At 40.0% G+C, this 17267-nt stretch overlaps 1 protein-coding gene across 19 annotated transcripts in view; it reads left to right on the plus strand.

Annotated features, from left to right (window-relative positions):
* TTLL5 (tubulin tyrosine ligase like 5) overlaps positions 1 to 15667 on the plus strand; it is a 130064-nt gene extending 114397 nt beyond the window's left edge. For 17 of the 19 annotated variants that reach the window (XR_005952201.1, XM_041398545.1, XM_041398565.1 and 14 more), the window contains 2 exons: positions 5323 to 5408; positions 15109 to 15667. Coding sequence is in view for 16 of the 19 variants with exons in the window: in XM_041398545.1 (XP_041254479.1) it covers positions 5323 to 5408; positions 15109 to 15149 (127 nt within the window). In the remaining 3 variants the exon portion in view is untranslated. Of the gene's footprint in view, positions 1 to 5322; positions 5409 to 15108 lie in introns of those variants that run through there. The other 2 variants (XR_005952205.1, XR_005952202.1) reach the window with 2 other exon arrangements.
* The last annotated feature ends 1600 nt before the right edge of the window (positions 15668 to 17267 follow it).

A 17267-nucleotide genomic window follows, 5' to 3' on the forward strand; every position in this document is an offset into this window, starting at 1 on the left:
CAGAAGGGGGAAAAAAAGCAAAAGATTCCTTCAGAATTTCAGAAAACTAATCCAAGTATTGAAGGCTGCAAGGAGCCGCTCCGGAAATATTTTCCAAGTTGCCTTTCAGTCTCCAGGACAAGGCTCCAAACCCATTCTTGCCATTCATGGGATCTTGCAGTAACATTTTTTCACTTACATGGAAAACAACAGTGCCTAGCTGTATTTCCAGCACACTGAGAGCTGATCGTGTAAAAACTGCTATGTCTCAGACTAATTTAATCCATTCATTGTTGTCAGGAAAAGACCAGATACACATCTGCAGGGGAGAGTGAATGGAGAAAAGCCTCTGTGTCAAAGGAACATGGACTGGAGGAGAAAAAGATGTCTTACATGGTTTAGCCTGTTTTCTAGTCCCTGATAATTTGTACAGAGTATTTTCAGACACATTGTGTAGTCTGCTTTCAAAAAAGTCCAGTGGTAGAAACTCTACTGTGTGCTATAAAAATCTGTTTAAGAATTTAGACAAGCTTTTAATCACCTAGTTTCTCCTGATGTGCTGAATTTTTCTTTTGAATTATTTTCTGAATGTTTCCTTTGTTTCAGCCTGTTGTACCTTGTTCCTCCTTCCTGAACCCTAAACACTTTCTCATGTAAATACTTTCCATCTTTTGAATATTCTTTTACTTCTTGGAGTAACCTAACTTTGCTTAGACTTGTTGAGGTTTTGTTAACCTCAGATAGTAGTTCTACTTGCCAAGTCCTTAATTGTCTTGAATTTACTGTATTTTCTTCAGTTTGTCAGAGTGCTTGGGCTGTGGCCCCCAAAATTGTACTTTCCCGGTGAGGCTATTGTGTCCTTAGGTTATGACATGGCAAATATCCATCTCCATAACATCTTTTTGGCTGCTTCATTTGTCTGTCAGGTCACTTTTGATTTGCTGCCTTCTTTCACCCTCTAATACTTCTTGGCTGTTTTTCTGATACCTTTCCTCAAAGGGGATCTCAGGGCTATGTATTATTTACATGAGACTCACTGAAACTAATCCCATTCTGTTGTTAGAGTTCTCATGTCTCTTTCTCCCCCCATATATTGCAGTAAGCCAGACCTTATTTCTGTTTGCTCTTGCACTGCCTGGCTTTTGTTTGACATCTTAATAAAAATCATCTTTTTGAAGTTGTTTCTAGAGTTTCTCCAGAGACAGGACTGTGATGACAAAACTAAAATCAACTTTGTCTCTTTGACCTATCTCCTTCTTGCATGCATTATCAATTCTCTCCCAGCCAGCACACGTGGCTTCCAGAAAAGGAAGAAACAAGTAGAAAACTCAACTACAAACAGAATGAGATGCTAAAGATGAACAATACTGACTAATTCAAAAACTGTCTAGTAACTTGGACACTTTCCTGGTTGAAACATAAAGGAAAAAAGTAATGGAGCAGCCAGACATTTCAGTTGTCTTTTCAGTTCCTGGCTTCTCTTGTTTTTGTAGAAGGTGGTAGGTTGACTTTATAATGGATTGTGTCCAAAGCAGACTCCTTGCTTAAACTAACAGAGTGGAAAACTGGGGCCTATATTAAGGTGTGGAAAAAGACTAACTGGGAGAAATTATTTAGTATGCAGCTCTATGATGAAATATAGTGCCATAAAATAGTCTCACAGGGCCCCACAGTTTTGGTCAAATGTGCTTATATCACTAATAGATAGTTTTTGAACAGCTAACACAACAAGCTCTTTTTTCTTTCCCAGAGTAAGACTGGGTCTTTCCCACTGCTCATGTTGCCACTACTATTGACAGGTAGTGGTTCTGTGAACCATGAAGAGACATGCTGATATTTTGAGATAGAGATCACAGATACAGTATTTATAAGCAATGGAATGAAGCAGATGTTTTCTGGAAGCAGTATTTGGTGTATAGTGTCTTCACATTACAGATGACAGCATGCAAAGTAGAAAAATATATTAGCTCAACTGTTCAGAACAGTGAACTGGTAGTAGATGAAAAATCTTTCTGCTTTTAGAAATGCCTAAGTCATAATAAATGCACATTTCTGTGCTATCATTCACAAAGTAACTTCTCAGAAACCTTCTCTCTGTGACAGTGTCAAGAAGAGTAAGGCTTTGAACAACGTGTGAACAGAACCATCAGTCAAAGAAAACATCTCAGAAAAATTATCTGTCAATATTAGACCAGTGTATATAAGGAGAGAAAATGCTAGGTAGGGAAAAGGAGCATATTGTTCAAGATGTTATCAGAGAGAGACCAAGATCATCAAGTTTACCAGCAGTAGACTGGAACATTACAAACTGTTGGGGATATTGATCAGCATGGCATAATTTCTTGTACTGAACATCTCTGTAAATGTCATAACTCTATTCAGGAAGCCTTTTTAAATAAATATTTCTTTCAAGTTCTGCCACCATAGAACAAAAATCTTTCTACCATATTCTCTTTTGTTGTTTGTGGTGCCAGCAGTAGAAGAGTCGAAGTTCTTCTCTATTGTAACCAGTACAGAAATAGGGTAGAGGGGATCCATTTCTCTAGGGTTCGGGAAATCTGTCCCAGAGTGGGGAGGAGTCCTGACTGCAGTTGGACACAGAAGTAGCCAGCTTTTCTAGGATCCATTGGCCAGCAAATGTGCCTAAAGCAGATGATGAGCACAGAGCGAGGCCCTGTAAAACACTATGGCTCTGTTTGTATCCTGTCTTGCCCATGTGTGAAGTGTCTTTAGTGAGCTAGGTACATCACACACAGAAACTGAGTGCCCACTTATAAGAGGACAGGCAGCAACACATCTAACAGTCACTGGAACCCCTTTGCCTGTTTTGCTACTGCTGTACTTCAGCACACTTGTTTTTTCAGCTCCTGAATATCTGGGTTAATCAGGCTGCGTGACCCTTAGACATTTTTGGCAGTAAAAGCAGTGCATCTGAGAGACATGCCTTGATTTAACACCCTGACACAGCTGGGCTCACTAGACCTGTAGCTCGTAGCCCTTGGCTAGGCTCAGATCATACACACAGATACACATGCAGGGGTACCCCATCCAAGAAAAACAAAGAGGACCAAACTTCCCTGGCTCTGGGTCGTTACATCTGCAGCTGTCCTCTTGTCAGATCGGGGCTTTTTGTGATGTGAATATGTTAGTGTCAGATCTGTCTGGTTCCACTGGACCTTTAGATGCATCTGTAACATCCCAGAAATAAGTTGTTAAAACAGAGGTGTTCAAAATCCAGTCAAAAAATATTTATCTTTCACCTGTGGAACAGAATTTGCAGTCCAAGGCTGGGCAGCTGAATGCTAGTCTAGTACCTAAATTAACGAAGCCAGTATGAGTTTTGAGGAGTTAGCCATATAGGAGATAGAAAAGAGCAATGACAGATATTTAAATGGAGGGGACAGTTGGGATTGTTTTTGTTAGTATTGAAAAAGAAATGGAGAACATAACAATGGATTGCACTGGAGAAGTGGAAGCAAAAAAAACCTGAATAGGAAACTGAGAAAAAGCAGTAGGATTTCAGCCAACCCCAGGAAGAAGAAAGTGGAAAGGGATTACCTCAAGCAGTGGATATGCTCTGGCACTGAAGCTTTCATCAGGACAGCACAGAGAGTATGAGGAAGAGGTCTTAGCATGGTGGGAGATCCCAGGAGCAGAGCTGAGAATGAGCTCTCAGAATGAGGTGACTGTTGAAACTGCAAGAATCAAGGTACCCAGTGTTGTGGGTAGGCAGAGAAGAAGGGCAAGTCTGTAGAGATAAAGAAATTCTCTGAACAATAAGGTAGAAGAGTGACTGTTTCCTGTTTTGCTTTTTTAATGTTGTACTTGCTGGCATTCTTGATTAGTTTTTCAGCTACTAGTCTTGCATTCCACTTACAGAAGGGTGAGCTGAATTTGGCTGTCAGTTTAGCTGTGTAAACAAAGTGGACAAGCTAATTATGAGCATGGAACCTCTATGTTAGAAGCATAAAGATCCATTTAGATTCTCAGCTTCCAGAAGGACCATGCAATATCAGCAAAAAAAACCCCCATAAGTACAGATCCAAAATTCTCTCCAAGAGACAATACACAGAAACAGGCACCTCATTTGACAATAGCATTTCCAGTTAAGATTGACTGAAGTAAGGGATTGTGGTATGCACATGTATCTGCATCCCTCTCCCTTCATGTGTAGACTCCAAGTAATTTCACTGAAATCCAGCTGAAATAAAGTGCAGGAGTCCCTCCCAGACCTTTTAGCTGTCAGAAACACCTGGATTTCTGGCAATTTGCTGACCTTGCAATCTGGAAGCAAAAGGTTTCAGATAAAACCATAGAAACTGCACGTTTAAACAGTGAATTACAATTTAAACAGTGAGTAACAGTCGCTTAGTTATCAGGGCATCCCATGGGGATTGGAGATCATGATGCTCTTTGGGGGAAGAGCTGAGAGCAACTGTAACACTGCAGAGCTGAAAGAGCGAAGAAGGACTCTGGCAGAGATCAGTGTACACACAGAAAAGTCTGTAGTGATTGGAAATGAGTTGGGCCAGAAGGAAGAACAGCAAGGAGGAATAAGGGAGGAACGGACAAACCAGGAATAAAAGGATAATCATATAGATTTTTAAGGACAGCATAGATGCTTGCAGCTGTATAGCTTGCCCTTCTCTTGTGAGTAGATCCAATTTCTCTGCAGGAGTACATGGTCTCAGTTTGGTAATGAATCTTTCTGAGTCAAAGTGCAGTTGTAGTCTACAAAGTATAGTTTTGCTGTAACTCAACTGCTGAGATCAATGCAGAAGGATTTGCATAAGGTATCTGCTTGAGGAATGGCACTGGATTACTGAAAATTAGATGCATCCCATGTGTCTCAGTTTGCAAGATAAGTGAGAAATCTTGACAAAATGAGCTCTCTCTGCTGAGGCAAGATGCAAAGCCTTAACTCTTGAATGTAGTGTGTTTTGACAGCATGTGCATTTCTGTGCAACAGTTGCTTAATCTCTTTAATTCAAATCATTGGACTAAGATGACCACAACATTACTAGTTGCAATGTATGTTGGTGGTCCAGTACAATTTACTATCTTCTTTATACTCCAGAATCAGCTTCCAAGGCGTATGAGACAATTAAGTGTTTTAGTCACATTGAAGTTTCCCTGGTTGCTTGAGTGTTCATTTGTCTTGCTCTGCTTTTTGGAGTCATTTGCTGTCACTGCCTTTTTCATACCACGTTCAGGCACAGCTTCATGGTTACAGTCCCAGTGAGATTATGTAAACTAGGGGAGTACTCATTTTTTTGTTTGGGACTTTTATTCTTCCTTGCTATATCACTTGCCTCTGTCTAATTTTATGGTTTTACCTCTTAGGTTGACCTCCAGTGAAAAGCAAATGAATGGATTCCAGAACAGCCTTCACAATGCTGCACCCTCTGAGCCAGGGCCATATTCCACAGGTGAGTGACAGTGCCAAAGGCCGTGAAAGTGGGGGTGGGTATGCTGGGATGCTTTCATCTTTTTTCAAGAACTGGCAGGGGAAAAAGCTTATCAGCAGGAAGAAACACAGCTGCCTCCTCTACATATAGTGGTTCCTAGGTAACAGTCTGTGTTCAGCTGTGCAGGGAATTTATACTTCCTGGGATTAAAAAGACTAACCAGAAGGGAGCATAGGCTGAGTTTTTAGAGTTGGAAGACCCCCTTAAAACATGGCTGGGGAGGGAAAAAAACACCTTGGCTCAAGTGGCTCCTTTTTGCTTTAGACTTTGGCTCAAGATGCTCTCTTGTTTAAGCTTGGCCTGTAATAAAGGACCAGGACATTCTTTACATTTTTCTTTGGTCTTGCAGAAAAGCTCTTAGTGCATATGCAGAAAGACATAGCTGAAACTTGTGAATCACCTGCACAGTGAAGTCAAGTAGTAGATGTGAAAGTATCTGACAGAAAATCCCTGAGAGTTACAGAATCAAATCTTCATCTTTCCCTAGTGGCTAATTAATTCAGACAGGTTTATCTGCTGATAAGTTCTCAGCAAATGAAGACCAAATCATTTATGCAGACCTATTGGCAGGTAGAGCATAGTCTTGTAAATCCATGCTACCTGTGTCTCACAGTAATTTGTGATAGTGTAATGGAATATGTGGAGACATTATGTTCCAGAATGCTTTGAAAAATTATGTTTCTGATCTTCAGTTTTGAAATGGATCTGTGCAAACATGACTTAAGTGTCACTAATGCAGTGATCTCTGTGTTTTCAGAGGCTGAAAGAAAAGTTTGTGGAGGGGTTCATCTCTTGGATATTAATCTCTGAAACTTAAAATATGACATTTCCTTTATTTATGTCAGTGATTTTTTTTGCTGATCCTCTACCACAAATATTCAGCTAATGCACTTAACATACAGTTCCAAACTGCCTCCCACACTTTACCACCTGCCAAAAACTCCAGTTTTCCTACCAGAAATTTTATAGGGTGAATGGCCACAGTCAATATAAAACACCCTATGGTACGCTGGAATATGACAGTGTACTCTGGCATATAATGGGATTATCAAAACAAATAAAATTATGTCAACCCTCTATTATGTGTATAGCTAAATCAAAAGTTTTGGTCTACTGTGCAGTGCAATTTAAGTTTTTAGTACAGTATATAAAGCAAGGTTAGAGATAAATTTAAAAGTAAATGTAAAAATTAAATTCTCAATATATTGACAAAACTGATTTGTTGAATGGACTTACAAGAAGGTGTGCTGGATTCTGCCTTCTTTTTCACATTTTTGAGAGTACTGTAACAGTTGCCACTCTATAATTTTAACCTTTCCAGGAGAATCTCTCCATCTCCTCTGGATAGTGTTGTTATGTGTGTCCATGATAACTGTAGGTAGCATTTTGCTATCCTTCCCCATTTCTGTGAATACCTACACAGTGCATGCATGAAGATGGATGGTAATATGAATGATGGTATGCAACAGCCAGAGCTGGAGCAATAATAGAGGCTAGATAACAACTGTGAAGCTCAGGAGTCACTCCTCTGTGAATAATTGTAATCCAGTGAGAATTGAGAACTTCAGCTCATGTTTCCTTCTGTAGAACTGGTCTAGCTGTATTGTGCTAAACTATCCTCTCTGAAGCTGAAACAAAGGGTTAGCCTGCTGTTTAATTAAGAGGATCAGGGCTTAGGTAAAGCCCAGGTTTGGCTAGGGGTAGGCTAGTAGAGCCATGGTAGGTTGGTCACTCAAAGCTTTCTTGCTGCTAAGAGAAGTCCATAGCTCCAAGAACAGTGCTAAATATTGCCATGATTAAACTAACTAGAGCAAAATGTTTCTTTGAAACTGGGGAATGATATTTTCTTCAGCTTTGCACCAAGCTACTGGTATGTGTCAGAGGCTGTTGTGCCCAGTTTGTGTCTCAGAAACTACTCTGCAGTAGTAGTCCTTGCTGCAGGAACAGCTGTTTTTCTTCTTCACTCTCCATTGATTGCTTACACTAGGGCCCCAATTTCCCCTCAGCAGCAGTTTACTTGGGGTTACTGTTTCACATGTATTTAGTATCTTAGATACTGACTGGAGAGGTTGGACACACGAGTCATAAAGCAAATCACAGAATAAACTGCAAGCATTTAAAGATAGAAGGCTGTGAAAAGCTGCAGATATAAAAGAGGAACCAGGCAGAACCTCTGTATAAATACATACACACAGATGTTCAGAAATGTCTGAGAAGCTTGAATAGGCCTTCTCCTCTAACAGCCTATTGCAAACAGTTATAGGGCTCTGTGAAGAAGCATAAAGGTGTCACAAGTGATCTTACCTCGAGCCAGGATGTTGCTGAATGGAAGAGAGAGTCAGGCAGTATGGAAACTTTTAACTAGACTGTCCAGAAGACAGTTCACTAGTGTTTAGTGCTGCAACTGTAAAATAACAGTTATAGACACTAGTGTGCAGTGGGCTCAGGCTCTCGAGAACAGATCCTTTGAAATAAAAGGGAAAATAAAACTCAACATTTCTGCAAGGTAGCTCAGGATTCTGAAACAAACCACCACTACAATGAAAGTAGCCTTATCCTCATTTCACAGAGAGGCAGAAGTGGGAAATGTCTGTCACTGGTGTAATGAGAGAGAAGGCAGAGAGCCTCATGACTCTATACAGCCAGGAATCTAAATTTGTAAGATAGCAAATGGGGGTACTTGTAGTGTCTGAAGAGACAGGTTCTTAGCAAAATTTGTGGAAGTTTAGCAGGATTTATTCTAATAAAGAAATACGAAGAATTACTAGATCTAGGGAAGATTTAAATTGCTTGTGACCTGAGTTTTCACTGAGCACCCAGGTACTCATGGGTTTCTGAAAACAGAGCCATTGTCACATTGCTTTTTTTATCCTGTGTTACTTTGAGGGTCTCTCAGCATGACACTGATTGTTTCCTGTTTTGTGGAATTCAGCATTTCAGTTAGTACTATTGAAACAGGGTGATTTTGAATTAAAATCCTGTTCTCTTTTCAAAAAGTCTTCTTCAGATTACAGCTTGCTGAGTAACAGCTAAGATAAGTAGTGTGGTTGGTTGTTCAGGTACAGGTTGTCTTTAGGAGGCTGTGCTTGGTATATGCAGGCTGTACTTGAGTTCAGATGATGGTCAGTTTGGTCATTTTTGTTTTACTATATATTTTAAGAATATAAGGTGTATGGAGACATTTTGCCATGTTTTGCTGGTTTATTTTCCTTTCCTCTCAAGTGGCATTAGGTAAATAGTGTGTGAATTTGTTTTCTTCATAAAGTGAAGGTCTAGGGAAAAAAAAAGTCATTTTCCACCAGAATTTAGCTTTTGAACAAGGTGGCAAGAAATATCAAGGATTTTTGTGTAGTTATGTGTCGATCTCAAAGTTAGAAATTATTTCTGTTGATTATTCTTCATTTTTGAAAATGCTAACACAAAGGAGGTTTTGGGGAGACCAGAGGATGGAGAGCACTTTATGAAAATATAACAGCATAGTCCCAAGCAGCTTTTCTGTTCCTGAATTGGACTGTTGTCTCCAAGAGTCTGGAGATAGGAACAATCTTGAAAGTATAGTAACCCCTCAGTGCATCTGTAGAGTAGATGCTCAAGTTGATTTTCTTTGGTTTGATTTGATATGCAAAGGTTAACAGCAAATGTTGAGTTGCTGTATGTATGACACCTGTGTTCTTTAGGCTTTTATCCTTCATTTGCTGCCAGCTTCTCTAGAGTTTGTGATAGTTTTATTTTAAAAGCTTCAGAAGACAGAACACCTCTGGGGTTCTGTTTTGCTATGCCAAAAACATAACATACTGATAAACTATATAATTACAAATATGAATCATTAAAGCTGTGCAAGACTGATGGCGCCAAACTTGACAGGACCTTCATCTTTCCATAATCAGACTGATTAACAGTAATGCATTTTATCACGCTGATGTTTATATTACCAGTGTCCATGTAACTCTTCCACTGTGTCTGCTGAGAGGAGAAGAAAACCATAAGCATTAGGGGAGGTCAAAATTAATAATATGCATTTCAAGTTTGACAGTGAAGACTGCTAATTCATGCAAAGTCTTGGATCTCTACCTATTCTGGTTGAAAACATGAGTCTAAAACTAATTTATTTGTATTTTAGTTCTCTGGAGAATACTTGATGCAGAAAGTGAGTGTCAAAACTCAGTCTGAAACTAGGATGAAACTTCTTGAGCTAGTTGGAATAGACTTGATTTTATTTCCCATGATTCTCAGTTCTGTAGCTGTGCTTAGTTGCAGGGTGATGAACAGTTGTCTGTTTATTTTAGACATTCACCTGCCCCTGTATCTGCATGAATGCCAAGTCCACAAAGTATGCAACTCTTTGAAATAAAGTGTGTTATCATCTGTAAGGGCTTGAAACTGCATCCTGAACTGCAAAGAGACTAGAAGAATATGGGGATTAATAAAATGGTTTGGATCTAATCCATGTAGAAGACAGGCTGCTATTCTTAATTTCCTAGTGATATCCTCCTTTAGGCTAAGGTGGAGAGCAGTGTCTGAATGCCATCCAAATATGATGGGTGTGTAAGCAGTGTGGTCCAGTATGGAGCAATGAATGGAGCCTGCTTGTAAACTAGTGACAGTAATGAGCACTTCTGTACTCACTCTTCACACCATCTAGCACGCCTCAGATTTTTTTCACTTTATGGAAAATCTACAGGTAGACTGTATATTTCTGAAGTTTTTTTATATCCAAGATTATTGTATGGACCTTCAAAACAAGGTCATATTGTTATAGGTCTTGTTATTGGAGACCTGAAATTAGAGTTAGCATTGGAGGTGCTAAGTCTTGACTGGCTGTTGCCTATCCACAGCTTGAACGTTATTCTTGAAATGCAGCCTCTTTAGATTCCTTTAGCAGGTATGCAAATGTGCAAGCTTCTAAGTTGTCCTGATCCAGGAAAAAAAAAAGGCAAGTAAAGACAGCAGGCATATAAACGAAACACATACAATTGCTTAATATTTTTTGCCAGATCTAAACAAACAAACAAACAAAAAAAAAGTGTGGAATTTGGAGATTCTTTATCAACAAGTATGTCTCAACTCTCTTGGAGCCTAAAGGGTGGGGATGGGATGTAATATGTACTGTTACCACTGTGCATGGCCTGTGTCAGTCTTCCAGCCATTTGTTACAGTGGGGTGGAATTCCCAGCTGCCCAGCCTTGTCCAGACTTCCTCAGCTTCTGCCAGGTTCCCTGCAGCCTTGGAAAGCAGTAGATTGTTGAACACCAATGTGTTTATTTTTATGTTGTTACCACATTCCCAGGAGGAACCTTGACTATGATTTCAGCTGGTCTCACCACACTGTCCAAATCCTTCATCAGGAGCAGCTGGGAATAGAAATCACTCAGGTTTCTACACAGCACATTGCTGGTACACTTCCTCCTTCTCAGTAATCCTGTTAATTCCAGTCTTCATTTGCCACCCTCCTGGTTCTCTGTGTTGTTGCTGTGACTGACTGCACAAATGGTCTTCAGTTCAAAAGATGACCTTCAAATGGGCACCTCAAGTAACCTCTGCCTCAGACTGCTTTGAAGACCCAGGCACAAGGTATCTTATGACACAAAAGAACAACTTTTGATGTCACCTCATTACTTATCCTAGTCCAGGAATGGAGTGGTGATGAGCTCTTTCACATGATCCTTTCAGAGCCACCTGTCTGGCTGAGAAGCTCTGTGTGGATCATTGAAGAGGGAGCTCCTGTGTGATAACCAGCACTTTGCATCAAACTTTTCTGGTGCAGTCTCACACCCTGCATATAGTCTTTGTTAGCAGCAGTTCTGTCAGTGTCTCTGTAATGCTGTCTCCATGCAGAGAAAGGATCATTGAGAAACAGAACTAGTCCCTTTTATCATACTTTGGAAAGCTGGGCTTGAGTTGAATCCTACTATTGTTCCTCCCTTTTTGGGAGGGCAAAGAATCATTTACAATGGAGAATAGGTAGTTGCACATTTGTTCTTAGAGTTATCTTCCTAAAGCCATTGTTTTTTTTATGCATCACAAAAACATCCTGAGTAATTTCTCTGTTACCCTACTGACTTCCACGGTTTTATAAGGAGAGCACACAGGAAGGGGTAAAAATAATTTCACTCCCTTCTTTAGTTGATCAGTCAGTCCCAGGTCAGATAATGACACACAAGCCTCTAGTATCAGATGGGCCTGAAGGGAAAGGAGAATGGTAAAGAGGCTTTCTTTATATCCCATTTCTTAGTACTCTTTGGAGGGGCAGGGAACCATTATCTTATGACTAACAATGAGCAAATATTGATGTTTCAAATCAGTACCTTTAAAATAGATACAAGTTATCAACAGGACATGACTATGTTAGAGTTCTGAGAAAAGTGTGTGTAAGTCTCATTAAGTCTCAGCAGAGTGTAAAGTGCTGCCAGAAGCAGCATTCCAGGCCCTTCTCAGATGATATTATCCAACTCAGCCATCGCCTTTCAGATAGATCTGAGGGTCAGTTCACTTCTGATCATCATAAATTACATTTATTCCTTAACTTGTGAGAGCAACCTGCCTCTCACATCTTTACTCAACCTTTTGCCTTTCTTTTGTGAAAGGAAGGAGGTTTTTCCTGTTGCTGCTGAATTCATGCCACTGAAAGGAGATTCCACATCTCAGGACTCTTCCTGAGAAAGCAGGAGAAAATGGAAAGAACAGTCTTTGCAGTCAGCTAACCTGTCTAAGAGCAAGAACTCAGCTTGAATTTTAGGAGCCTTCCCTTCTGACTAACTCAGAAGCAGGATAAGTGATGACTGCAGGCAGCTGGCATTTTTGCCTGACAGGAGGCTTGGGCATTGCTTGTTCTCAGTAGTGAGGCAATGGCGAACTGCCTGTGTTTCCTTGCTGTGTTGGAAATGTCATTCAGTATCAGGTGTGCAAAGACACAGGAGAGGTTATGTAATATTTTGGCTGCTTCTGTCTCACATCTGGTCCTTTGGCATTAAGTTACCTATAGAGGGAATGACTTTGACCCATCCAAATTGGATTTTGTTTTAATCTGGCATTGTTTTATTGAGGCTAAAAATAGAAGCCAAAATGCGTGTGAATAGGCTACAATGTGTATCTGAAGTTATGAAATGAAATGTGGGGAAGAGCCAGAGAAGAGGGAGCTACAGTGAACCAGGGAGTAGAGAGGTGAATAAGAGAAATCAGAAAGAAGGCTGTCAAGTACAGAAGAGCATTAGCAGTTGGGATGAGAGTGTGGTAAGTGTCTTTAACATGGGGAGCAGGAAGGCTCATGTTGACTTCCACTGGTATTTCTCTACTTGTCAGTGAGTCTGCTCAATGCTTTTTTATGCAGGAAGACTTCTCTGGAATACAGTTGTGTATACTGTTCATGGCATACACATCACACTCCCCATACACACTCAGACATCCACACCTCCCCACCCCCCAAGAAAATTTTCGTGATTTGGAACTTCTGCTTTCCCTTGCCTTCCTGGTCCAACAAGTCAGGTTGAAATTGTGCCCAAAATATGGGGGGAGGGAAGGGTGGCTTTCTGTTTGTTGTCAGCTGTCCTGGCTTGCTAGTGTCAGTCACCCATGGATATAAATAAACCCCATTTATTTATTGCCTTTCTTAGTTATACTATATATTATCAAGAGAATGCTGAGCATCATTCTAAGATCAGAAATTCACTCTGGGATTAAAAAACCCTGAATTTCTAGGATAATCTTAGCTTTTCAGGGAGAAAGGAAGTTCCTGCTTTCAACACTAGATTCAGGAGACTTCAGTAAAGCTGCCCAGTTCTCTCACAAACTTTCTGCAGGTAACATGAAACAGTCCCAACTAGCTGTAAAAAATATTAGCATGGGCTCCTGACCCAGTACTGTCATCTAGCCTTGTGCTTGTTTCTGTCTTATTCCTGCAGCTTGGAAGCACAGTAGATTAGGTGCTGGTTTGTGAGCAAGGCTATGTACATCTGTGCTGGGAGTCTATATGGCAATGAATTTTAGTGTGCAGATATCTCTTAAATGACTTCATGCAACTCCTTTGATTTTCTTGTGACTCAGAATCATATCCATAAAAGGGAGGTAATCCTTTCCTTCCCACTGTGACTGCTCTGAGTTTTTGAGGTGCAGTCATGGGTGACATAATAGTGTGTAAACATGTGGACAGACATATGGGCAAATACCTTGACACCTCATGGCAGGCAGAGAATAAAGGAGGCTCATGCTGTTGTATGTGATGATTCACTGCAATGACTCTATCACTGGAGAGAATTGACCCTTAATGCTGGCTTCTGTCAGCAGTGAGCTTTTTTTCTGTTCCCCCTACTCAACCAGAACCTCCATCTACTCAACTGCAAGGAGATGGAATGCTCACCATAGCTCTGAAATTATAAAACTTCAGGGCATTATATACATTCATATTTATGAAATTAATGAATTGGCAATGAGCTCCACTCTTGGTAGGAACGTACATATTTACTTGTAGACATAGCAATGCCCCTCTCTGTGCCGAGTCCTCAGGATACAAGAATATACAAGAACTCAAGAAAAGTGATTTTAACTCAGTTTGTGAGAAAAGACAAACTGTGTTATGCATTTCTGTAGGAATAGGAAGGCTCAAACATCTTAAAAACAGGAAAATGAGGTTGAAGTTGGCTGCCTTCTCTCATATGTCTTTGTTTCCTTAATTTCAGCATATTGCCAAGGAATACATTTCTGGACTGGTATCACATCTTGATGCACATGGTTGACAGTTTAGTTCCTAATTCAGTTTTCAAACTTTCTGTGTGGTGACATAGCTGGCAATTCCACTTTCTAAACATCTTTCCAGATCCTCTGTGCTCTGTGATGTTTGGCTGTATGCTGGACTTTGAAGGAGAGTGAGTGTATTTTCTTTAAATATAGTGATATTTTTAATAAACATCTCTCAACAAATGTCACTCATGTTTAGGAGCAAGCTGATGTGCCAAATACATAGGACAAGCTTTACCTACTATATTAGCTGTAAAATGCAAGCTGTCCAAAATAAACTTGGTACATTTCTAAGTGTTTTGGTTTTTTCTTTTTAAAGGGCTGTCTAAGGATGTTTAAGTAAAAGAAGTGAAGATGACATAGACATTTTCCCATAATGTGCCTAAATAGTCAAATGCTGCAGTATGTAGAAGTCAGAACTGTGTCTTTATAATACTTGGGCGGGGCAGGGGGGGGTGAAATTCCATATTCCCAATGTGTTTCTTTTTAAAGATCAACCTTTCACACCCCTAGCTCTCCTGCAGCACGGTCCTCAGCATGTGTTGGAGTGGGGAAGTAGACTCCCATGCAAGCAAATGAGTAAAAGACCCAAAGAAAGAGATAAAGTATACTGCTAGGGGAGAAAGATTTAGAGGGTGCATGTGAAGAGATGAGTCACATGAGTCAGAAGCAGGAGTGCAGAAGGTATTCTGGTGCTTGAAAGGAATACCAAGAGTACTTTTTCACACAGTAGCTTACTAAGTTAGGTTTTGTTTTACTGGTCTGTGATGTCATCTGTTGTGGCAGAGAGGTTGTGTGATAGGGACACCCAGGTTTCTGGTGATGGCTGAGATTTGTAGAGCAGTGCATCAATTTTCCCCACAAAACAGTCCTCCATGATTGCTCAAAATCTTTGAGTAAAAAAAAAGCTTTGGTTTTTTTTTTTTCCTAGCTTCTGCTCGCAGAGAAGGATTAACTCAGAACTCCAGGTGAGGAATCCCAAGAGTTCCTTCAAGTATGGGACAAAGGAAGAAGCAGCAGCAATGACTTCACACCATCACATTCCTGTATCAGGCAAAAATGAGAGAAGAGGATGCCTTGGTGAGAGAACAACCCACTGAAAAGAGTATCTAAACATCTGTGAAAGCAGATTGTGGTGATACACCTGCAAGATGAGATGAATGAATGCTTCTGAGAGCATCTGCTGCTGAGTCTTTATCCCTTCCTTCCATTTCTTGCTGATCACTATCTGTGAGATCTTTCTGTAAGACGAGATCTTTACTGCAGCTGTTCTTCCTAAAGTCCAGGTTTGAACATGAAGTCTAACTTGCTCAGCCATCTAGTCTGGTAATAGCCAAGATTCCACACTTTCATCACATGGCAACCATCAGCAGAGAAAAATATTAGAACATGCGACTGGAGATGTCTGTGTTGGTTGCCATCTTGAATTTTGGCACAGAGCCATAGAAATTAAGAGTTTAAATAAAGTAATTTCATTTGTTTGTTTTGGTTATAATTTCAGTTATTAATTCACACACCCAAAATATTTGCTTTTGTTATACTGAACAGGATTTTAAAGCTGTCTTTGTTTCACTGTAGGATACTTGTATTCTGTGTGGTTTATTTTTGTATTTTGATTTCTGTTTGTTTAGACTTTGTAAACTTTTTAAATTGGCTGAAGTTTTCAGACCCAGGCTTGAACCCTAAGCCCAGGTGGCTCTTATCAGTTGCAATAGTGTCTTGGTGAAGCATTCCAGTTAAAATTTGCCTAATGTTATGAAAATTAGTTTGCTTGTGTTAGAAAACAATGTCAGCAGCTGGAAATTGTATTGGAGAGAAGATCCATCCATCCTTAAAATGAACAGGAAGCAGCTTCAGCTCTGGCTCTTTGTTGGTGCCAAGTTAAAGGAAAACTTAGTATTTTGCAACTTCTGCCTTGTCCAACAGCAAGCGGTGTGATTGATAGTTCTCAAAGGTAAAAGATGTTCTATTGCTTGTGTCAGAGTCTTCAGAGATTGAATTCGACATCCTGTTTGATCTCTTTTCTTAATCCACTTTCCCCTGTCTTTTGTAGCTTGTATAGTCAGTGTTAAGGGATCATTTAAATATGTTGGCAAGTAGATAGTGATCAACCAAAGGACTGACAAAAGAAACTGTATCAGAGAGGGAAGGTGTTTTCTCTTGAAATGATTATGTTCATGTTCACTCTTGAATTCCACATATTTTCTGTCACTCAAGCCCAGACAAACTGTGAGAAGGTTAAATAATTATATTCATACCTTATTAGTTTCACCCTCACTCATTTCAGGCATGAACTAATAGGACAGAACATGCATTTTTCTATTTCTGGTACACTCACACATATGACACACTGAATACTTCACTTGTCTGAAGTGCAGTTCTCTGATACAGCTGTTCCCTTCCTTAGCTTATCTTTCATTTCCATTAAACAGTCATGATCACATTCACTTTATTCACATTTTTGTTGGCTCATGATTAGTGGAAGTTTAGTTGAGAAGTTGTTACTTCAGACTTGTGCACATTCTTAGCAGCTGTGGGCTTCAAGACCTTAGGTGTGTTTTTCACAACCTACTCTGCTGTGCATGGTATTGGCTATTGCCTCCAGCTCAGTCAGAGGAGCTATTTCCATGTAAGACTGAGCTTCAGTAAATAACAATTCCATTCATTTCTCCTTCCCCCATAAGGATTTGAGTTATCCTTATTCCACTGGGTGTTATGTACAGGATTGAGTAGCTGTAGGATATACATCCTTATGGACCTTTCATCTCTGCTTTTGTTTTCTAGTTTGTTTGTTCAGGTTATCACAGCCACTACTGAAAATTGTAGAGAGGTTTGTAGGATAAAGATTTAGTTAGCTCAGGAAAGGTGATTGTGTTATAGGAATCATTGTCAGAAGCAACAGTCTTACATCTTTGTCAAGAAAATTATCAATTAGTGCTGGCTTATTATGAACGCAGGTGAATTGTTTTGTCAGCTTTGCCAATTTCACACCCATTCATTTTGGGATAATGATTTGAACTTGGTTACAGACATTTTTCCTGAACTTCTTTGTATTGCATGTTACATGTAGCCACCCCCCACATCTGTAAC

The sequence above is a fragment of the Onychostruthus taczanowskii genome, unplaced genomic scaffold, assembly GCF_017590055.1.
Source record: "Onychostruthus taczanowskii isolate IOZ18803 unplaced genomic scaffold, ASM1759005v1 scaffold1, whole genome shotgun sequence".
NCBI classification, from domain to species: domain Eukaryota; kingdom Metazoa; phylum Chordata; class Aves; order Passeriformes; family Passeridae; genus Onychostruthus; species Onychostruthus taczanowskii.